The sequence below is a fragment of the Engystomops pustulosus genome, chromosome 4, assembly GCF_040894005.1.
Source record: "Engystomops pustulosus chromosome 4, aEngPut4.maternal, whole genome shotgun sequence".
Lineage (NCBI taxonomy): Eukaryota > Metazoa > Chordata > Amphibia > Anura > Leptodactylidae > Engystomops > Engystomops pustulosus.
This window is the reverse complement of record NC_092414.1, coordinates 183,123,485-183,146,988: the sequence shown is the minus strand read 5'-3', so window position 1 is coordinate 183,146,988 and position 23,504 is coordinate 183,123,485. Positions and strand designations below refer to the sequence as shown.

The 23,504-nt window shown below is 44.3% G+C and overlaps 1 protein-coding gene across 1 annotated transcript in view; it reads right to left on the bottom strand.

Moving 5' to 3' along the window:
- Positions 1-8,737: 8,737 nt before the first annotated feature.
- Positions 8,738-23,504, bottom strand: part of DUSP26 (dual specificity phosphatase 26) — a 36,923-nt gene continuing 22,156 nt past the window's right edge. Inside the window, exons 2-4 of the mRNA XM_072148813.1 lie at positions 12,957-13,125; positions 10,711-10,922; positions 8,738-9,345 (exon numbers count right to left, since the gene is read on the bottom strand). Coding sequence (XP_072004914.1) covers positions 9,152-9,345; positions 10,711-10,922; positions 12,957-13,117 — 567 coding nt within the window. The 5' untranslated portion in view covers positions 13,118-13,125 and the 3' untranslated portion in view covers positions 8,738-9,151. The remainder of the gene's footprint in view (positions 9,346-10,710; positions 10,923-12,956; positions 13,126-23,504) is intronic.

Below are 23,504 nucleotides of genomic sequence, written 5' to 3'. Positions count from 1 at the left end.
ATACCTGCTGCTGTGTGGATAGTTTCTGCCATTAAAGAGACCGTGAGTTACTTCAAGATTTCTGATCCCTGGCCTGATGCTAGCACCACGGGCCTCCCCTTCACCATCCATGCTGAGATCTGTAACCAGAAACACACATCTCCCTGCTTATCCTTACCCGGGACACATTCTACTACAGCCAGCCTATGCATGATGGGAGACCATGTGACCTACGGCCGCCATATGAAGTAAGGGAACATTGGTCACTATCCCAAAATTAAATAAAGGAAACCAGTATCCATATAAAAAAGGCAGTACACTGATTTGATCATTTACGGTCCGATCCATTGGTAAGTGCTTGATTCCTTTTATATATCTTTACTTCATTGATTGTTACACATTCTACTGAGTACTATTTATAAGAAATGTATTTACTGTTTTATTTTTGTATAGATGTTGTAGGGCAGCACGGTGGCTTAGTGGTTGCAGCACTGGAGACCTGGGTTCAAGTCCCAGGGTCAATATGTGTAAAGAGTTTGTATGTTCTCTCCGTGTTTGTGTGGGTTTCCTCCGGGTCCTCCGGTTTCCTCCCACACTCCAAAACATACTGGTAGGTTGATTAGATTGTGAGCCCCATTGGGGACAGGGACCGATTCGGCAAGTTCTGTGCAGCACTGTATAATCTGTGTGCACTATATAAATAATTAGAAAAGACTCATAGTCACTCAGCATGTGACCAAAAATAGCCCTTAGGCCAACCGGGCATATAATAATAAAATTTAGCTTTTATTAGGATTTCATTTAAGAACAACTGAACTGAAAAATGTTAAAATACACAATGGGCAGTGACTGGGAAGTCGGATGCAGCAGGATTGGTATGCTCAGTTAATGTTCATAAAGAACTGATGCTAGAGGGATTGATCAGTTCTCTCTCTTAAAGCAGCCGACGCTACAATGGGCATCTAAAGGCATCTCAAAGTCATCCCTGAACTTCCTGCTATATTCAACACTTCACCAATCTCAAAGGCTTATAGATTGGCCTGTATGTAACCTCCGAACCTAGCATTTTCCCTCTGCTATTTCCCACTTTGCAAATTTAAAATGTATTGCTCAACCAGACCCTCCCGACACGTTTCGCCGAAACTGGCGTCATGAGGGGTTTAGGGCAGTCAGCCTTAACAGCTGCATAGTGGTTGTGGCCTTAGTGTGGAGACATACAAACGGTTCAGATACATAATTTGCAATACTATCTCCTTGCGCCTCTTAGCAGAGAACATGCCCTACGGTAAACCTCTTAGGGGCAGGGGTGTGTCCGTTTTTGGACTGTCCCGCTAGAGCACCCCTGGATCCACCGGTGGGCCCAGGATCTAAACCAGGTACATCACATGACGACAAAATTTGAAGACACCGACATTCTATTTCTAAGGGGTTGATGGACAGAGGTCAACCAGGATAATTTTACCTAGTGTGTCCAACGATCCCCAGTCTGACACTGGTTTCTTTTTCATAATTAAGAAGAACAAGCTACTAAAAGAAACCTATGTAGTATGGAGGATCAGGCATGTCCTAATCCAACGTGCCCAATCCTTTATTTTGCCAGTATCTGCCATGGGAGGATGTTGGGACACCCCAATACACATTTGATTATCAGCGGGTAATACCGATATTACTTTTATATGTATGGGCAACTTTTAAGATAAATGATGGAAAGACCAACAAGATGGTGATGAAATTGTAAAAGCGCAGCCCTCCTTCTCAACCAGTGGTCATCCAGTAGTGAAGCCCTATAAGTAGAGGCAGTCCCCGGGTTACATACAAGATAGGGTCTGTAGGTTTGTGCTTAAGTTGAATTTGTATGTAAGTCGGAACTGTATATTTTATCACTGTAATCCCAGACAGAACTTTTTTGGTCTCTGTGACAATTGGATTTTAAAAATGTTGGATTGCCATAAGAATCAATATTAACACTAAAGCTTCATTACAGACGCCTGTGATAACTGTTACAGCTGTTTATTGTAGCATAGGACTAAAGTACAATTAATTACCAACATCCAGAGGTCTGTTTGTAACTAGGGGTCGTATGTAAGTCGAGTGTTCTTAAGTAGGGGACCGCCTGTATTTCGGTGTCCTCCTAAACAATTAACTGGTTGGGGCAAAAAACATAAATGTACTTAACAGGAAGGGTCAGAGCAGGCTTCTTTTTTTGTCCTTTTTATCATTCTTTTTCTTTTTGTTCATTTAATATTGTTCTGTCATTGTTTGTACTGTACTCTGTGTATTCTTTCTGCTGCTGTAACACTGTGCAATTCTCCGCTGTGGGACTAATAAAGGATTATTTTATCTTATCTTAAATACATATAACATTTTTCTTGAGTACAGTCTTCCATGGTGGATGTTTACTAGTGATGGACATCATTCTGGAGTTAGGAAAACCTGTTTTGGACAGAGGAGCTTTAGCAACAAAGGGGAAAGTACTTACAGTTATTGTCATTCTACATGAATGATACATTGGAAAAGAGAAGACCAAAAATAGCATCTAATGATTCCAAATACATGTATTCATATTGTTAGCAAGTGTTTACTATTTGACGATGAAGAATATGACTATGACCCTGATTATGATAATGAAAATTGTGATTCTGATTATGATGATGAAGATTATAATCATCAGCATTATGACTATCATTGTCATGCTTAGTAGCTGCGGTAATATGGAGAGGATTACATTATGGGATATTAGCACTCATAATAGGCCGTACACAGATACTCTGATTACAATGGAGAAAAAGTTGAATTGTATAATTTCTCAGAACAAACCAATCACACCAGGGGTCCACATTTGTGTCTGTTAGCAGAATACAAAATGTGAAGGTGGCAGAAATACATCCGTGGCTCTGAGATTTGACTTTTAAGATGATGAATCATTGCACAGCAGGGTACTGTACGTCTCAAGAAATAAGGGGGTGCATACATGTAGTAGGACACATCCATGTACTGTGACATCAATGTGTGCATTACCTCTATACGGTGACATCACTCTGTGTATTACTCCGGCCTCATATCATATCTCTTGGGTTACAATGTTATGACTCTCAGCCAGAACACTATATAATCAGTCTCGATAGACTGGTCATCTCCTGATCTCATCACACATAAGTGGCCATGTCTATTCATGATAAATAGGAAAAATACACATCTACTTTCATTCATTCCTTTAGAATGACCTCTAATTCTGAGACCTTCCTGCATTTTGCTTGTTCTATGAACCTCCGGCCCGGCTGGAAGTATCAGTGGGGGCTTTGGCCTCCTCAGTGTAGATACACGGGCAACACTTCAAAGCATGGTGTACGTGGACAAGCAAGTAAACGCTATACAGATCACATATAAAGACGTCCTAGCCTAAAAAAGGTCTTCTTGCGTGGACTGAAAGTTTATTAGTAAATAGCTGCATGTGATACATCAGAACACGTTTTGGCATGTATCTAAGCCTTTGTCAACTAAATAGCAAACTACTCAAACACCAAACTGAAATAGAAAAAACATTGGGGCAGATTTACTTACCAGGTCCATTAGCGATCCAGCGGGGCGTTCTCTGTGGTGGATTCGGGTCCGGCCGGGATTCACTAAGGTAATTCCTCCGCCGTCCACCAGGTGGCGCTGCTGTGCTGAAGTTCCCTGAGGTCCGCTGGAATGCACTCAAGTTCACCGGCCTCTACCTGGTGAAGGTAAGTGCAAGTCCCACGACACTTTTTGTTTTTTAAATACGGCGGTTTTACCGAATCCGTCGGGTTTTGTTCGGCCATGCCCTCCGATTTCCATCATGTGCATGCCAGCGCCGATGCGCCACAATCCGATCGCGTGCGCCAAAATCCCGGGGCAATACAGGGAAAATTGGCGCAAATTGGAAATATTCGGGTAACACGTCGGGAAAACGCGAATCGGGCCCTTAGTAAATGATCCCCATTGTGTCTCCTATATTGCCGTCACACCACCGGCACCTTGCAAGCAACAAATGCATTTGATCAATTAAATAAAATTGGTTGATTCACAAGTAAAAAAGCCATTTACTTTAAAGGAGTGTCCAGAATGGGGGTGATAGAAAGTGTCTCCCTGGTTAATATTTGTACATTGGAAGCAATGTACCATTTTTTCTGCTTGCTAGAAAAGTCTGTTGTGAAATTCCAAAACCTGCCTTTACCAATTGATCCCACAAACTCGGGGCTTTCTTGTTACAGATTAAGGGCAGATTTTGGAATTATTCTATCCCAGGGAATACTGCTGAAGTAATTTCCAGCGATTTCTTACTTTATTATCGACTTTATAATTAAAAGGGTGAAATTGGTGAGGGAAAAAAACACCCTTGTTTCAGAGATAGTCCTAGCAGAAGTTTGGGATACATCAGAGCAGGGATAATCAAGTTGTCTTAATCTATTTTCCATTTCATCTACTGTAATCTAGTCTAAAGAGTTAGCTCATGAGACACAGTTCTCTGTGAGGATACAGAAACTGCTTTGGCCTCCTCAGACCATGGAACATTACTCAAGTGACATCCAGTGGCCCTGAAATTCCACTGAATTAAAAATCCTTTTAAATATGTTCAGCTTTTTTTTAAATATGTTCAGCTTTTTGACCTATTCTTATGTTTATTCTTTGTGTGAACATCATACTTTGTGTGAGGCTTCAGCCTCTTGATGTATCCGGAGGGATCCTGCGCAGCGTTTATTTCTAAGCCGCTTGAAAAATCGCCGATTGCAGCGAGTGTGCAGGCATGGGGACAGTTACGCCGGGGACAGTTGTAAAGAAAAGTTATACAATTTTCCAATATACTCTGTTTAATTTTACGACGGTTTTTTAGATCTCTGTTTGATGTCATTCGAAATAAAAAAAGATTCTATACTTCCAGTGGATAGAAATCTGTCCATAATCATGTGATGTCACACAGGTGCACAAGCCATCATTGTCACACGGCTCTGATTACTCTCTGTGCTACCAACAGCTCATGCACCTGTGTGACATCACATGAGCATGGACAGATTTCTATCCACCAGAAGTATAAAAGCTTTTTATAGAATATTTTATAGAATGACAGCCAGCAGATATCTCTGTGCATGGACACTCTGCTTTCTACCCTGTGTGGGGAGGGTCAGTGAGGGAGTGAGCCGGGCACAGAGCGGGTAAGGTCCTGCAGTCCCAGACGCTTGCAGAGAACACCTCCCCCCCCATTATTTCCACTTATCTTATTTTTCAGACTATAAGGCGCACAAAAATTCCTTAGATTTTCTCAGAAATCAAAGGTGCGCCTTATAGTCCAGTGCGCCTTATATATGAACCGTACTTACAGACAACAGCTGCCTTGAACAGTGCACAGGTCTGCCACCTGCTGGTCATTCATCCTTATAATCAGGTGCGCCTTATATATGAACCTAGACGTTTTAGCAGGCATTTATTGATGGTGCGCCTTATAATCCGAAAAATATGGTAATATGGCAGCTCAGAAAATCCCAGTATTGATCCGTTAGCAGAGAGATTGTATTGATTAATTGTGCATCCCAAGTAGTTTCTGTACACCAGACCGCTTTCTACTGTCCTTGCCCCCTTAATTTCCCTCCACGGTTCCCTCCTCAGGGCTTGTATGCCAGATTTAATCTGGCCCTATGTGTTTGGTTCCCTTCATTGGAGACACAATTTCATTTTTGGTAATATTAAAGTAAGTGCCTAAGAGAAGCACTTGTGGATTCCCTTTTTGAACTTCGAAAACTTAAAAAAATTGAAAGTTATCTGTTATGAAAGTATTATTTCCATATTGTTTTCTTATATCCCTATGAGTTACCATGTCTTATCATGACTATCCTAACTTGAAATATGACAAGTATAGGATGCTTATTGGATGTGTTGGTTGCTATTCGTTTTTATCAAGTCTGACACTATACACTGTATTATGGGAACTATTTATTTGCTGACAAAATACAATTTCTAGTGCAACTGTTCTTAGAACTCTGAATATAACTGTACATGGCCATGGTCTTTTGTCAAAGGTTTTAATTATTTATTCATCAAAGGTTCAAAAAAAATATCTTCTTGTTTTGCTCAGCTTTAAGAAATGCAGACTTTTACCCGAAGCTAAATGTCATAGGAGACAGATTGTGGAAATTGTGGAGGAGTAAAAGGATTTTATGGAAGTTTACAGTCACAGAAAGTAATAAACATGCTTAACTCCCTTAAAGTGAACCTGTCATCAGGATTTCAAATTTTTACCTAATGACAGGTACCCATAGGCTTTTTGATACTTATTCCCAATCTGCTTTTATTATTAACATTACTGGTTCCACTAAGTGTTAAAAGTATATGAAAATTTACCAGGCTCCCTGCAATTGAACTGTAATAAGTCATGGGAGAGTCCAAGACCCTGCGTCAACATCATTATCTCCTCACAGATCTCACAGCTCTTCCTCCAGATCTACAGTGAAAGGGGAAACATGGACATGTGCTTTGTTAATGTTGCACCAAACAACTGATCATTGTGGAGCTGGATTGTTTGTCGCCAGCATTCAACTCTTATTATTATCATTTATTTATAGAGCGCCATTAATTCCATTCTGCCGTACAAGCGAAAAAGGGATTCACATACTGTCAGGATCAGAGGTAGTGGGTCCTCTGGACCACCGCGGACAATGATGCAAGCCGACACCTGGGACCGGAGTCTAAGTGGTACCCAGTTTTCAACAGAACCCGCCGAAAAGTGGGTTGGACGTGCTGCGGTGGGCTACCAGCAGGTGGTTCTACAGGCAAGACCTTGTCCGCGGTGGCAGCCAAGGCGTAGTACAGAATTGTCAGGCAAACTCGTGGTCGGGGACAGACAGGAGGTCGAGATCAGAGTGGGAGACTTAGCTGTAGGTCAGGGCAGGCAGCATGGAATCAGAGTCAGGAACGGAATCGAGGTCACAACAGGAAATCAGGATAATCGCAAAGGGCATAGAACAAAGCTTTCTCTTAGGCATGGAAGAACAAAGATCCAGCAGGGGACACAGGAAGGGGCAGGAATTTATCTTGGCAGGTGGCCAGCCAGCGCCAATTATTGGAGACGGATAGGAGACGGAAACACGCGCACCGGACTGTGGAGAGCGAGGATGCCTGGAGCCGGGAGAGGTTAACGGGCAAGCAGACTCTAGGGGCACAATAAGGCATATGGTTGGGCCTGCGACCCCGGATATGGGTTGCAGGGGCACCCGTGGCCGTGACACATAAATTACATCAAGAAAAAACAAATTCAAGTACAAAACTACAATGATCAGTAGTGAACCTTTTGGTTGCCATCAAAGGGCTGGTTGTAGTGGTAATACTGTATAAATGTGCCAATTCTTTAACAGCTTGTACAACTATTCAGGAGTACAGTCTTACAATTACAATCACCCCTGCAAGACTGAAAGAAACTCTGTAACTGAGCTGGCCCTTGGTGAAAATTATTTGGAGACTCCTGATATAGGCAGAGCATCCGGTTGCTATGGGGCTGGTAGGAACCCAGTGCGGATATTCCTCTGCTTTCCAGTGTTATTTGAGGCAAACTAATAATTATGTTTATTTATATGCATTTATTTTAGTTTCCCGTGTATTGAGGGTCCGCTAGGGGTTGCTGCAGGCCTCCTGTTAGATCAGTCAGAAGTGGATAAAGGAAATATATCTATGTATTTGTGTGTTTAATTCCCGGATAACCATTTTGTGCTTTGAATTTTTTTTTCATCTTTTGTCCCTTCCCGCTTTTACTATCTGCTCTAGTTACAAACGTCTCCAGAATTTCTCCAGTATATATCCCCCATACTCAAAAACAAACAAATAAGACTGTCCTTCATGCTCTAAACCTTCAAACGTAATTTGAAAATCCTTATTTTTAGACTTTCCCATAATTTTTGAACACGTTGGGTTCTCCTTCCCCCCTTCTCCAGTTCAGTTCTGCATCTTTGGTACTTACTGTATATACTCTAGAATAAGCTGAGTTTTACAGCACCAAATATGTGCTGAAAAACCGTAACTTGGCTTATACTCGAGTCAATTAAAAAAAAACCTCTGTACTTTCCTTTTTGACGACCCCCCTGCAGGTGCTCTTTTATCTTCAGCTCCGGTTCTGCCTTGGTCTTTGGCTCCCTGCGCAGTCCCCGTAGGAATACACCATGATGTCAGCAAGCGGCTGACATCATGGTGTATGTGACAGGACTGTGCAGGGAGCCGAAAATGGAGTCGGAGCTGAAGACAGAAAAGGACCTGTGGGGGGGCGTCATAAAGGTAAGTACAGAGGTTTTTTTTGTTTTCTTTTTAAGGCTGAGCAGGGAGCTGCTGGCTATATACAGGTGGGGAGGAAAGCCCCATCCATATATGGGGTCGGGGGGTAGGCATTGACTATATGGGGGGTACAGGCACTAGCTATATACTAGGGAGCAAGCACAGGCTATATACTAGGGGGCTGCTGGCTATATACTGGGGGTATGTGACCAATGCATTTCCCACCCTCCGCATATACTCGAGTCAATAGGTTTTCCCAGTTATTTGTGTTAAAATTAGATACTTTGGCTTATACTCGGGTTGGCTTATACAGTACTTGTTCTTGTCTCAATGTAATGTATTACTGAATTTACCACACCAAGGAATGGATGCTGCTCTACATATAAACAATAATAATTTACAGTACAGCAAATATGTTGTGTTGTGCAACAAAGATCACAATCATCAAAATCACAGGCCTAAAGATAAAGTAGCACATTCAATGTAAAATTGTATATCATTTATGAAAGAATTGCAAATAATTTTATTAAATCACTGATTCTGCATTACAGGTTTAGTAAGACTGTAATCAGCTCTTCCTACAGGTGTATATATATATTTCGGTCACCAGGCACGTCCCTATGATTTCTAACCTATTGATTGAAATGTCAGCTTTGTTTTTTTCTTAGGGATTGTCTCATGATATGACATCAGCATCTACAACTATTTCCAAAGTTTATCCCAGTTACAAACCTTACATATAATGGAAAAAACATTTGAATCCTTATGCTGTCATTATAAAAATCTATCATTCAGTAGGAATGAACTCATCACAAGTGGCTGGATAGTCCTAGAATAAATGTATAGGTTTTCTATAGGCACAAATAAAAATTAGTTGTTTTACATGAATAGCAGTTTGTTAGTGCTTTCCCTTTAAGTCGCTGTCCAGCTCCAGTAACTGGCGAAGAAATCCACGGTTAGGGATGATTCCTCTTTTGTCCTTTACTGTATTAATGGCTTCAACCAAAGTCATGTGATGGTAAATCATGAGATAGGCAAGTACCAGCGTTGCCGATCTGCTCACCCCCACAGCACAATGGACCAAAATTTTACCTAAAAATGGAAACAAAATATTTCAGTGAAGAAATCCAATATTCGGAGCAAACAGTGATAATAGTGTATAATATTACATAGCTTCAAACAGCTTTTTCACAAATAAATTCTCCAGATGGAAGAAAATTAGGGACAAGAAAAAAAAACCCAACAATCTGCAATGTCTTTACTTTGGAGGAAGCTCCGGTTTTCCATATATATCCCAATTCAGGGTTTCAAAGTTACATGTATTAGGCCTCGTGGCATCAACACCAGCATATACAGAACCCCCAATAAATGTATATTTTTCATAATAGATTTACAAACTCTGTATAATATTCAGTAGTGATGGGAAGTCCAATTCCGTCTATTGAGCTGGATCATTCGGTTCAGCTCACTAAAAGAGACTCATCTTCTGGCTCCTGAATGGCTCCCTATGTAATTACATGGAGAATTGTTTTCAGGCAACCAGACACCCATCCTCCAATTTGAAGCCATTTTTTTGAGGTTAAAAGGGTATGGTTATTGTATAAGGGGTGGGGCCATTAGATAGGGGCGTGGTTAAGTGAGCTGTTGGCTCTCAGACGAAAGCTGACTCCTGTGCTCATTTGTGAATGACTAATATTCAATATTTATGTCTTTTTTACACACAAAAAATGTAATTTTATAGAACATTTATGGAATACTTGACAGCTCTCACCTGAAGTAAGAGAGGATCCCCAAAAAAGAACCCCCCCCCATCCATCTCAGTTTGAACGAGACAAGACTTTCAGGTCTGTCCCAATAACCGGGGCAGCAGAAGGGATGTTCTGGGCTGTTACTTTGTGTCCTCTCGACGCAAATGGAGCAGGATACAATGGGGAAGTGGGGAGCTGATGTCTCTCTGCTCCACCATTGGGCCTCTCCCGCTGCTTTGCTTCAGAGCCACGTATAGGCTCTGAAGCCTATTAGGTGAACTATAGATTAGGTGAAGCATTATTAGGAATTTTAAATGGGGTTGCTATAAGAAAGATAGCATCCACGAAGAAGGAGGCCATATAAGAGGGGGCCATTTAAATGGGTGACAGCAGAAAAGGGAACAGGAGGTACAGGGAGCACCGCAGAAAGTGGGCATCATACATTGTTGGGGGGCACAGAAAGGGGGCATTATACCAAGCGGGCTCCATTAAGGAAGACATAATGTGTGGGTCAGGAATATACTTTGCAGGTACACTAGACCTTCTAAAGTTTCAGCAAATCTTCTGAATTCCGGCTACACACATCTGGCACATTGTACTCCAGCACATTATTGAATATGAATATTCCGCTACTGGCCTCCAACCAGTACTCCCAGTGATCCGTCAATTATATTTATCCCTGCTAGTATGAAGCCACTCAGTCTCTTACCTCTTCCTCTTAAGGCTTTGTGAATGAAATCCGCTGCCGGATAGAAGTGCACGCTCATATCAAATGTAGGACAGTCTTGGGCATCTATCCCCATGTACAAGATGTGCATTCCTCTGTAGTATTCCTCTCCTCCTCTGAAGCGACTGTGTGTAGCGTTCAGGATGTGGGTGATTCGCATCCGACTTAATTCTCCTTTGTTGGCTGCTATCTCCCTGGACTCGGAATAAGAAAAGCGTCTCAATAATATATTTCTTATAGAATATTATTTATTACCTCCTGGAAATAGGCAGATCACTGTGTACAATATTAGTAATTATGGCTATTATCACTGTCTGAGGTGGTGGTGATAGTTTGGACGCTTTGCCAGATACCGGGCCATAGATTGTCCGCCATGGTCACCTGTCACCTTATGAGCCGGAAAAAGTTATTGGAAAGTTAATAATTGGAAAATATGCAAAGTTTTCCAGAATTGGATAAGGAAAACCACGCCTCTTTTAGATACCTTGTACTTTGCTTAGTGGAGCATCAATGGCTATAATTTTCCACACGCCTACACAGAGAATGTAAGGAGAACTTTCACTTCCCGACCAAAGCTAATAAAATGTAACAATTTACTATTTTTAGCTATATGTAGACAACCCCTGTGAGAGAATACCTTCAGATTCCAGAATGATTGTTGTGATGTCCGGCCATGCTTTTTGGCATCCTTTCCCTGTCTACTGCACGGTTATTTTTGGTCATGGGCGCTATGCTCTAGTAATAAATAGTAGATATATCGGATTACCAGCCCTTATATTGTTTTCTTAAAAATTCATATCCTTTATTGTATCCCAATAAAAAAAAAATAGGAAAAATACAAAAAAATATAGTAAGCAGGCCGTCGGTAGTACTATTAGACCACTCTAAATAAGAATATCGGAACATGTCCAGTATTCATGCAAAACAGATATATTAACAAATATGAGCATGTCCTGTCTAGCTAGACATTCTTTGAATACTCTCCAAGGAGATATTCCAATGTTGCAAATTACAGCTATCGAGAAAGTTACCGCCCATAAAAGAGGCGGGAATAAAACATTTCAGCTTCGCGACAGAGAAATATATTCGATTCTCCATGCTCCACATGCTTTATTTTTTTGCATTTTTCTCCTTTGTAACAGGATGCAATAAAGGATATGAATTTTTAAGAAAACAATACGTGCGCTGGCTCTCCGATATATCTACTATGCATTAGTTGGCACCAGATCTTATCGTCGCTGTTCCGGATGCCGTTCACACTGGGAATGAAACCAGAAAATAGTACGACTTAGCAATATTGGTGAGCTGTGGATATATTCTATTCTCTAGTCCAGTGATAGTGAAGCTTTGGCACGAGTTACAGAGACAGCATGCAGAGCCCTCTCTATGGGCATGTAGACTGTTGTCCTAGCAGAGATTTCAACAGAAAGGATGAAGGATGGGCCACGCTTGAGCTTCCTTGGACTGCAGAAAGAATGAGAAGGTGCGGACAGGGTCACATTATCATTGGGATTAATGGAGCTCCGGCCCTGGCCCTAAAATTATTCTTACCCTACAGGAACCTTCTAAGAATAATCATAATTTCTTTCCTTATTTTAGTAATAGGGAGATTATTGCCTCGCAAGATCCTTTGAACACGTACATCTTCTATAATGTTTTCCGATTCCTGGGTTCTGACCATGACTTGTTTGCTCTGACCCAGATATTACAGAAAATTCCCGTCACGACCTTTGACCATGCATGGACTTTACTCCTGCCTTCTTCCTAAATTCTGATGTCTCTCAGCCCAGTAATTGAATCCTGCTCCTCAAATGGGAGTGTGGGACTCATCTGGACTACTCCCTTAAAAGGTAGCCTTGAGTCAAATGCGTTAAGTGACACAGTAGAAAAACAGCTCCTAATTTTTTGGCTAGTCCTACAGCACATTACACTCAATGAAAGTGGACCATATGCATTCTTACCCTTTTTTTGGGGTAAGTAAGAGCCCCTTTGAAAACACCACACGTTGGATTCAGATGTATGGAGAACAAATAGATTTGGGTCTATGTTGTATAAATGTCATCATTATTTGTGTTCTTAGATGCTGTACAAATGTTCTGGTTATATTTTACTCTTTAAGCTGTATTTTATAGAATTTTGTTTTCTTTAAAAAGGAACGCCCCCATGCAAGACTATTTTGTGTGTAAATAGATGGGCAGCTTAAAATAATATCTGTTAATATCACTTACTGATTTCCCAAGTAGAGCCCTGGCCACACCTCATCCGCATTATTCCGTATATATTTTCCAGTATAAAGGATCTTTTCCAGTTCAAACACACTTAGTGGGTGGCTGCCCCGCTGTAATGGTCCTCTGAGCAATGAACTGCGATAGGAATATCTGGAATTCATGATGGTCTCTGTAACATGGATGAAGACGGTTAATGTAAAAGTTTAGATAAAATGGCCATTTAGCTAGAGAAATAGTGACGGCTCAAGATATTTAACAGTCTTCCTTGCATGGCAGCCAGAGCAAATCCTTGGTCACCGTGTTACAGAGGCAAAGCTATATGTTCCATAGAGACAGACTATACACAGAGGGTCCAGAAAAACTTGTCTGCTTCCCTTATGGCTGAACATGTGCAGCAGTGATCTATATACAAGAACAAGAGCCCTATAACAAGGTAATAATTAGAGATGAGCGAACACTAAAATGCTCGGGTACTCGTTATTCGAGACGAACTTTTCCCGATGCTCGAGTGCTCGTCTCGAATAACGAACCCCATTGAAGTCAATGGGAGACTCGAGCATTTTTCAAGGGGACCAAGGCTCTGCACAGGGAAGCTTGGCCAAACACCTGGGAACCTCAGAAAAGGATGGAAACACCACGGAAATGGACAGGAAACAGCAGGGGCAGCATGCATGGATGCCTCTGAGGCTGCATAATCGCACCATTATGCCAAAATTATGGGCAACAGCATGGCCATGACAGAGTGACAGAATGAAGCTAGATAGCATCTAAAACATCCAATAATTGACCCTGACACTATAGGGGACGGCATGCAGAGGCAGCGGCAGCAGGCTAGAGAGTGTCATGGCGACATACCCTAAATGGACTCAGGCTTCAAACCAATGGGTGGCAGAGAGGAACCAAAGGAGGTGAGCAAGAAGCGCTCAAATAATATCGGTACATGATAAAAGTTTGCCAGTATATTTTGTGGATTACACAGCAGGGTGGCGACAAAGTTAACATGGAAGCCATGAAAACAACCCAAAATTCTGCCTGACACAGCTCGTTTGATAAGGGGACGATGTATGGAGGCAGTGAACTAGTAGTAGATTAAAGGTGCTGCAGTTAAAACTATGTTAGTTGGATCTTGGCATGGAGCTGGCGCTCCGCTGCCAGGCGAGCTTTCGCCAATCCAAGCCCCTGTCTATAGGCTACTCCCCAAACAGCACTTCTAAGAACCTTTTGTATAAGATCAAGTGTAGTAGCGTTCTTATAAGTTTAGGATATGGCGGGTGAGGGGAATGTAAACAGATGCGCAAGAAGCGCTGAAATAATATCCCTAAATGGTAAAAGTTTGCAAGTATATTTTGGGGATTACACAGCAGGGTGGCGACAAAGTTAACAACTTTGATGTGGAATGCCCTGTAATAGCTCTTGGGCGGTGTGCCTTTTATCGCCTAGGCTCAGCAGTTTCAGCACCGCCTGCTGTCGCTTAGCGACGGCACTGCTGCTGTGCCTAGAGCTACCGACTGATGGCGCCATGCCCACGGATGGTAATTCGGAGGAGGAGGAGGTGGAGGAGGGGTGGGAGGAGGTATAGTAGGCCTTTGAGACCTGGACCGAGGTAGGCCCTGCAATTCTCTGCGTCGGCAGTATATGACCAGCCCCAGGGTCAGACTCGGTCCCAGCCTGCACCAAGTTAAGTGTAGTAGCGTTCTCATAAGTTTGGGATATGGCGGGTGAGGGGAATGTAAACAGATGCGCAAGAAGCGCATGATGCGCATGGAGCTGGCGTTCCGCTGCCAGGCGAGCTTTCGCCAATCCATGCCCCTGTCTCTAGGCTACTCCCCAAACAGCACTTCTAAGAACCTTTTGTATAAGATCAAGTGTAGTAGCGTTCTTATAAGTTTAGGATATGCCGGGTGAGGGGAATGTAAACAGATGCGCAAGAAGCGCTGAAATAATATCCCTAAATGGTAAAAGTTTGCCAGTATATTTTGTGGATAACACAGCAGGGTGGCGACAAAGTTAACAACTTTGATGTGGAATCCATGAAAACAACCCAAATTTCTGCCTGACACACCTCGTTTGATAAAGGGACGATGTATGGAGGCAGCTATATGGACGACTTTTGGAGGTAGCAATGGAGACAACGTGTGGAGGCTGCTATGGAGACAATTTAATTTGGATAGTGCCTGTATGTGGCAGTCCCAAAAATGTTTCAAACCAGAGGAGCAGGTAGGTGGCCCTCCAGTAAAATGGAATAGATTGAGTGCCTGTATGTGGCAGTCCCAAAAATTGTTCAAACCAGAGGAGCAGGTAGGTGGCCCTGCAGTAAAATGGAAAAGATTGAGTGCCTGTATGTGGCAGTCCCAAAAATTGTTCAAACCAGAGGAGCAGGTAGGTGGCCCTGCAGTAAAATGGAATAGATTGAGTGCCTGTATGTGGCAGTCCCAAAAATTGTTCAAACCAGAGGAGCAGGTAGGTGGCCCTGCAGTAAAATGGAATAGATTGAGTGCCTGTATGTGGCAGTCCCAAAAATGTTTCAAACCAGAGGAGCAGGTAGGTGGACCTCCAGTAAAATGGGATAGATTGAGTGCCTGTATGTGGCAGTCCCAAAAATGTTTCAAACCAGAGGAGCAGGTAGGTGGCCCTGCAGTAAAATGGAATAGATTGAGTGCCTGTATGTGGCAGTCCCAAAAATTGTTCAAACCAGAGGAGCAGGTAGGTGGCCCTGCAGTAAAATGGAATAGATTGAGTGCCTGTATGTGGCAGTCCCAAAAATTGTTCAAACCAGAGGAGCAGGTAGGTGGCCCTGCAGTAAAATGGAATAGATTGAGTGCCTGTATGTGGCAGTCCCAAAAATGTTTCAAACCAGAGGAGCAGGTAGGTGGCCCTGCAGTAAAATGGAATAGATTGAGTGCCTGTATGTGGCAGTCCCAAAAATTGTTCAAACCAGAGGAGCAGGTAGGTGGCCCTGCAGTAAAATGGAATAGATTGAGTGCCTGTATGTGGCAGTCCCAAAAATGTTTCAAACCAGAGGAGCAGGTAGGTGGCCCTCCAGTAAAATGGAATAGATTGAGTGCCTGTATGTGGCAGTCCCAAAAATTGTTCAAACCAGAGGAGCAGGTAGGTGGCCCTGCAGTAAAATGGAATAGATTGAGTGCCTGTATGTGGCAGTCCCAAAAATTGTTCAAACCAGAGGAGCAGGTAGGTGGCCCTGCAGTAAAATGGAATAGATTGAGTGCCTGTATGTGGCAGTCCCAAAAATTGTTCAAACCAGAGGAGCAGGTAGGTGGCCCTGCAGTAAAATGGAATAGATTGAGTGCCTGTATGTGGCAGTCCCAAAAATTGTTCAAACCAGAGGAGCAGGTAGGTGGCCCTGCAGTAAAATGGAATAGATTGAGTGCCTGTATGTGGCAGTCCCAAAAATTGTTCAAACCAGAGGAGCAGGTAGGTGGCCCTGCAGTAAAATGGAATAGATTGAGTGCCTGTATGTGGCAGTCCCAAAAATGTTTCAAACCAGAGGAGCAGGTAGGTGGCCCTGCAGTAAAATGGAATAGATTGAGTGCCTGTATGTGGCACTCACAAAAATTGTTTCAAACAGAGGACCGGGTAGGTGGCCCTCCAGAAAAATTAAATGCATGAAGTACTATAGCAAGAGCCAGTGGGCCCTGTCAAAAAATAGCCAGTTTCCTCTGCTTTACTGTACAAAGAGGAGGAGAAGGAGGAAAATGAGGAGGAGGAGGAGGAGTGGATCAATTATTCAGGTTGAGCTTCCTTCACCTGGTGGAGATTGGAAATTCTGAGAAATCCAGCCTTTATTCATTTTAATAAGCGTCAGCCTGTCAGCGCTGTCAGTCGACAGGCGTGTACGCTTATCGGTGATGATGCCACCAGCTGCACTGAAAACCCGCTCGGACAAGACGCTAGCGGCAGGGCAGGCAAGAACCTCCAAGGCGTAGAGCGCCAGTTCGTGCCACATGTCCAGCTTTGAAACCCAGTAGTTGTAGGGAGCTGTGTGATCATTTAGGACGATGGTATGGTCAGCTACGTACTCCCTCACCATCTTTCTGTAAAGATCAGCCCTACTCTGCCGAGACTGGGGACAGGTGACAGTGTCTTGCTGGGGTGACATAAAGCTGGCAAAAGCCTTGTAAAGCGTACCCTTGCCAGTGCTGGACAAGCTGCCTGCTCGCCTACTCTCCCTCGCTACTTGTCCCGCAGAACTACGCACTCTGCCGCTAGCGCTGTCAGAAGGGAAATACTGTTTCAGCTTGTGCACCAGGGCCTGCTGGTATTCATGCATTCTCACACTCCTTTCCTCTCCAGGGATGAGAGTGGGAAGATTTTGCTTGTACCGTGGGTCCAGGAGAGTGAACACCCAGTAATCGGTGCTGGAATAAATTCTTTGAACGCGAGGGTCACGGGATAGGCAGCCTAGCATGAAATCTGCCATATGCGCCAGAGTACCAACGCGTAAGAATTCACTCCCCTCACTGGCCTGACTGTCCATTTCCTCCTCCTCCAACTCCTCCAACTCCTCTTCTTCTGCCCATACACGCTGAACAGTGAAGGACTCAACAATGGTCCCCTCTTGTGTCTCGCCAACATTCTCCTCCTCTTCCTCCTCATCCTCCTCCACCTCCACCTCCTCCGATATGCGCTGAGAAACAGACCTCAGGGTGCTTTGGCTATCAACAAGGGAATATTCTTCCCCCGTCTCTTGTGACGAGCGCAAAGCTTCCGACTTCATGCTGACCAGAGAGTTTTTCAACAGGCCAAGCAGCGGGATGGTGAGGCTGATGATGGCGGCATCGCCACTGACCATCTGTGTTGACTCCTCAAAGTTACTCAGCACCTGACAGATATCAGACATCCACGTCCACTCCTCATTGTAGACTTGAGGAAGCTGACTGACCTGACTACCAGTTCTGGTGGAAGTTGACATCTGGCAGTCTACAATCGCTCTGCGCTGCTGGTAAACTCTGGATAACATGGTCAGTGTTGAATTCCACCTCGTGGGCACGTCGCACAACAGTCGGTGAGCGGGCAGTTGGAGGCGGCGCTGCGCTGCCCTGAGAGTGGCAGCATCTGGGCTGGACTTCCTGAAATGCGCACAGATGCGGCGCACCTTCGTGAGCAAATCAGACAGATTGGGGTATGTCTTGAGGAAACGCTGCACTATCAGATTTAACACATGGGCCAGGCATGGCACATGTGTCAGTCTGCCGAGTTGCAGAGCCGCCACCAGGTTACGGCCGTTGTCACACACAACCATTCCCGGCTTGAGGTTCAGCGGTGCCAGCCACAGATCAGTCTGCGCCGTGATGCCCTGTAATAGCTCTTGGGCGGTGTGCCTTTTGTCGCCTAGGCTCAGCAGTTTGAGCACCGCCTGCTGTCGCTTAGCGACGGCACTGCTGCTGTGCCTAGAGCTACCGACTGATGGCGCCGTGCCCACGGATGGTAGTTCGGAGGAGGAGGTGGAGGAGGGGTGGGAGGAGGAGGAGGCATAGTAGGCCTGAAACACCTGGACCGAGGTAGGCCCCGCAATCCTCGGCGTCGGCAGTATATGAGCAGCCCCAGGGTCAGACTCGGTCCCAGCCTCCACCAAGTTAACCCAATGTGCCGTCAGCGATATATAGTGGCCCTGCCCGGCAGCACTCGTCCACGTGTCCGTGGTCAGGTGGACCTTGTCAGAAACGGCGTTGGTCAGGGCACGGATGATGTTGTCTGACACGTGCTGGTGCAGGGCTGGGACGGCACATCGGGAAAAGTAGTGGCGGCTGGGGACCGAATACCGAGGGGCGGCCGCCGCCATGAGGTTGCGAAAGGCCTCGGTCTCTACTAGCCTATAGGGCAGCATCTCCAGGCTAAGCAATCTGGAGATGTGCACATTAAGGGCTTGGGCGTGCGGGTGGGTTGCACTATATTTGCGTTTCCGCTCCAGCGTCTGGGGTATGGAGAGCTGAACGCTGGTGGATGCTGTGGAGGATCGTGGAGGCGACGATGGGGTTTTTGTGCCAGGGTCCTGGGCAGGGGGCTGACTAGCAGCTGACACAGGGGAAGGAGCAGTGGTGTGCACGGCCGGAGGTGAACGGGCTTGTTGCCACTGAGTGGGGTGCTTAGCATTCATATGCCTGCGCATACTGGTGGTAGTTAAGCTAGTAGTGGTGGAACCCCTGCTGAGCCTGGTTTGGCAAATGTTGCACACCACAGTCCGTCGGTCATCCGGTGTTTCCTTAAAGAACCTCCACACTTCTGAAGATCTAGCCCTCGCCGCAAGAGCCCTCACCACGGGAGCTTCACTAGTTGACAGTGGCGCTGATGCACCAGCTCTGGCCCTGCCTCTCCGTCTGGCCCCACCACTGCCTCTTCCAACCTGTTCAGGTCGAGGACTCTCCTCCGTCTCAGAAGCACTGTGTTCACCCGGCCTCTCAACCCAGCTTGGGTCTGTCACCTCATCATCCTCCGATCCCTCAGTCTGCTCCCCCCTCGGACTTCCTGCCATGACAACAACTTCCCCACTGTCTGACAACCGTGTCTCCTCATCGTCGGACACCTCTTTACACACTTCCACTACGTCAAGAAGGTCATCATCACCCACAGACTGTGACTGGTGGAAAACCTGGGCATCGGAAAATTGCTCAGCAGCAACCGGACAAGTGGTTTGTGACTGTGGGAAGGGTCCAGAAAACAGTTCCTCAGAGTATGCCGGTTCAAATGCCAAATTTTCCTGGGAGGGGGCAGACTGGGGGGAGGAGGCTGAGGTGCAGGAGCTGGAGGAGTGGCGATTTCGGTGACATGGGTGGACTGCGTGGAAGACTGACTGGTGGTGGACAAATTGCTCGAAGCATTGTCAGCAATCCACGACATCACCTGTTCGCACTGTTCTGGCCTCAACAGTGCTCTACCACGAGTCCCAGTAACTTCAGACATGAACCTAGGGAGTGTAGCTCTGCGGCGTTCCCCTGCTCCCTCATCAGCAGGTGGTGTCTCACCCCGCCCAGGACCACGGCCTCTGACCCCTGCAGTAGTTGGACGCCCACGTCCCCGCCCTCGTCCTCTACCCCTAGCCCTCGGGTTAAACATTTTTAAAATGAGAGTTATAACTTTATTTTTTTTTTTTTACTTTTTTTTGTTTTTTTTTGTGTTTTTTTTTTTTTTTTGTGTTTTTTGTTTTTTTTTGAGTTTTTAAAACCAAACAATGCTATCCTATTGCTATGGCTATTTTCTAGCCAAGTATCAAAGCACACTACTATGCCAGATGAGATGACACTGAGTTATTGGCTAATAGAAATCCAACCCCTACTGAATTTTGCCACTTCGGCCTTTGCTATGGATATGTGCGCCACTAAGCGCAGAACACAGCGGTCGCAAGTCTCACTACAAATTGCTCAGAATTGGCAAGTACATGCACTGCAGAAACTACAGCCACCAGCAGATCAACCAGAAATCAAATATATAGAACGCTACTGTAGGCTTCAAGAAGCTGTTTGTATTCTCCTATGGCTATTTTCTAGCCAAGTATCAAAGGAAGCACAGTACTATGCCAGATGAGATGACACTGAGTTATTGGCTAATAGAAATCCAACCCCTACTGAATTTTGCCACTTCGGCCTTTGCTATGGATATGTGCGCCACTAAGCGCAGAACACAGCGGTCGCAAGTCTCACTACAAATTGCTCAGAATTGGCAAGTACATGCACTGCAGAAACTACAGCCACCAGCAGATCAACCAGAAATCAAATATATAGAACGCTACTGTAGGCTTCAAGAAGCTGTTTGTATTCTCCTATGGCTATTTTCTAGCCAAGTATCAAAGGAAGCACAGTACTATGCCAGATGAGATGACACTGAGTTATTGCCTAATAGAAATCCAACCCCTACTGAATTTTGCCACTTCGGCCTTTGCTATGGATATGTGCGCCACTAAGCGCAGAACACAGCGGTCGCAAGTCTCACTACAAATTGCTCAGAATTGGCAAGTACATGCACTGCAGAAACTACAGCCACCAGCAGATCAACCAGAAATCAAATATATAGAACGCTACTGTAGGCTTCAAGAAGCTGTTTGTATTCTCCTATGGCTATTTTCTAGCCAAGTATCAAAGGAAGCACAGTACTATGCCAGATGAGATGACACTGAGTTATTGCCTAATAGAAATCCAACCCCTACTGAATTTTCCCACTTCGGTCTTTGCTATGGATATGTGTGCCACTAAGAGCTAAACACAACGGTAGCAAGTCCCCCTGCTAATTCCTCACAAAATGGTAAAAGATGCAAATTAAAATAAAAAAAGTAGAACGTTATTGTAGCCCTAAGAAGGGCTGTTGGGTTCTTTGAGAATCACTCCTGCCTAACAGTAAGCTAATAGAACACCCTAACGCTTTCCCTGACCAGCAGCAGCTCTCTCCCTAGCGGCATCCAGAGACAGAATGATCCGAGCAGCGCGGCCAGCGGCTAGTCTATCCCAGGGTCACCTGATCTGGCCAGCCAACCACTGCTATCGACGTGTAAGGGTACCACGTCATGCTGGGTGGAGTGCAGAGTCTCCTGGCTTGTGATTGGCTCTGTTTCTGGCCGCCAAAAAGCAAAACGGCGGGAGCTGCCATTTTCTCGAGCGGGCGAAGTATTCGTCCGAGTAACGAGCAGTTTCGAGTACCCTAATGCTCGACCGAGCATCAAGCTCGGACGAGCATGTTCGCTCATCTCTAGTAATAATGTAACATTGTAGATGAGGATCAGAACTAATAAGCCATATAAAATAGTGAAGAGCGGACACGAACCAGTCAGAGCCAAATATTGTGGTCTCAGGTCCCCAAATCTGGGCTTCAAGCTAGAAGTTCGAGCCCTGGTTCAGCTCACCTCCCCCCACTAGTGATACCTGCAATCGGTGCTTGCACTGATCGCTGGTGTTAACTCTTTAAAAATGCTACTGGCAAAGACATCCGAATGCCAGGAGAGAGCCAACATGTGTTATACTGCATGTCCAAACCTTAACATGAACAAATTCCGCTCAACCCAAAATATAACACACACTAGATTGGATCAACTTTTTAGGAATCTGGACCTTATAAGCATGTTATATCATAATATAATATAATATATAAGTACTGCAGTGAATTTATTAGACGAACCTACTAGGACAAAATGTTCTGCATGTTCCTACCATCCCAAAGTAGGGCATCCCTAAAAGACAACCCCTTAACTAATAATATTGCCAGGAAAATAAAATAATGTAAAAGGGGATTTTGTGAAAAATTAAATAAAAAACCTTAAAAACGTAGGAAGCAGCTTTGGAGAGCTGTGTAACCATACCCTTGCATTTGCTTTTACTAGCAGCAGGGCTGTGAAAATGCATTTATACTTCATGAAGAGATCTCTCACGCCAGTGCACCAAAGAGCTCTAAGACAGCACCAATCCTTAAAGGGGTTTTCCCACAAAGCAAGTTAGGCCTTGTCATGTGGATAGGGCCTAAGTTGCTGATCGGTGGGGGTTTTAGTGATGAGACCTCCATGGATTACGAGAACAGTGGTCTGATATACCGAGAGTATGGAACTCGCCAATCTCTGTCAGCTCAATAGAAATTAACGGGGCAGCCCGCCATTCGTGACCGGCTGCTCTAGTCATCTCATGGACCCGAGAACCCTGTTCTCGTGATTTGTTGGGGTTCCCCTTTAAATATAAATGCAAGGATCTGCTAGGCTGCTATCTAACACGGTGATGTATTCTTAAGGACAGGTCTTCTATCGAGTCCTATGAGGCTACAAGTTTCCTCCATATTCTTCCCTAACGAAGCCTGGTGATTCACATATCTATGCTAAGTGCTTTCTCTGGGTCAGGTAATAAGCATGACAGATATCTGTATCCTGACTTAACTCTATAATAAGTTTTTATTAATGTTAAACTTTGAACAGGTAGACGAAGATTTGGGCGCTGAGCGTCTCTAATAAAATTACTCTTTCTGTAATATTGCATATTGTAATACTAATTTACATATTAAAATGATTTCATCCCATTCTTTTAATGACTTTTTAAATTGTATTTGCATATTATAATATTTGGAAAGTCATTAAATAGTTATTATTTCTCAGGAGGACTAATCAGGAGGATATTATTCTGTGCCAAAAAAGCATTTTAAAAGTATTCCAAGTTATGTCATTCACCTCACTCTTTCCAGTATTTATTCTTTCTTCTACTATTCTTAGAATTCTGCATTGTGCTGTTCTACTATTATTCCTTGGGAACCACACATGGTCTCAAATCCATTATTCTAACTGTGCTGGATTTCTGTTTGACTTTGCTTGTAAAAGAACATCTTTGGAGCTTGCACATGTATTTAAGTTTTGTGTCGCGGCTTCAATACTATATGTTAAAGGTACACCTAAAAAAGATGGTGCACACTTTTCAAACAGTGCATGGTGCACCAGATTATTAAAGAACTTGGCCAGTATTCAATAATCTGGCAGACCTTGCACACTCAACACACTCACACTATAATGTTTGATTAAATGTAGAAGGAGAAGCCCATGTAGCTGCCTTGCAGATCTGTTCCAAGGAGGCG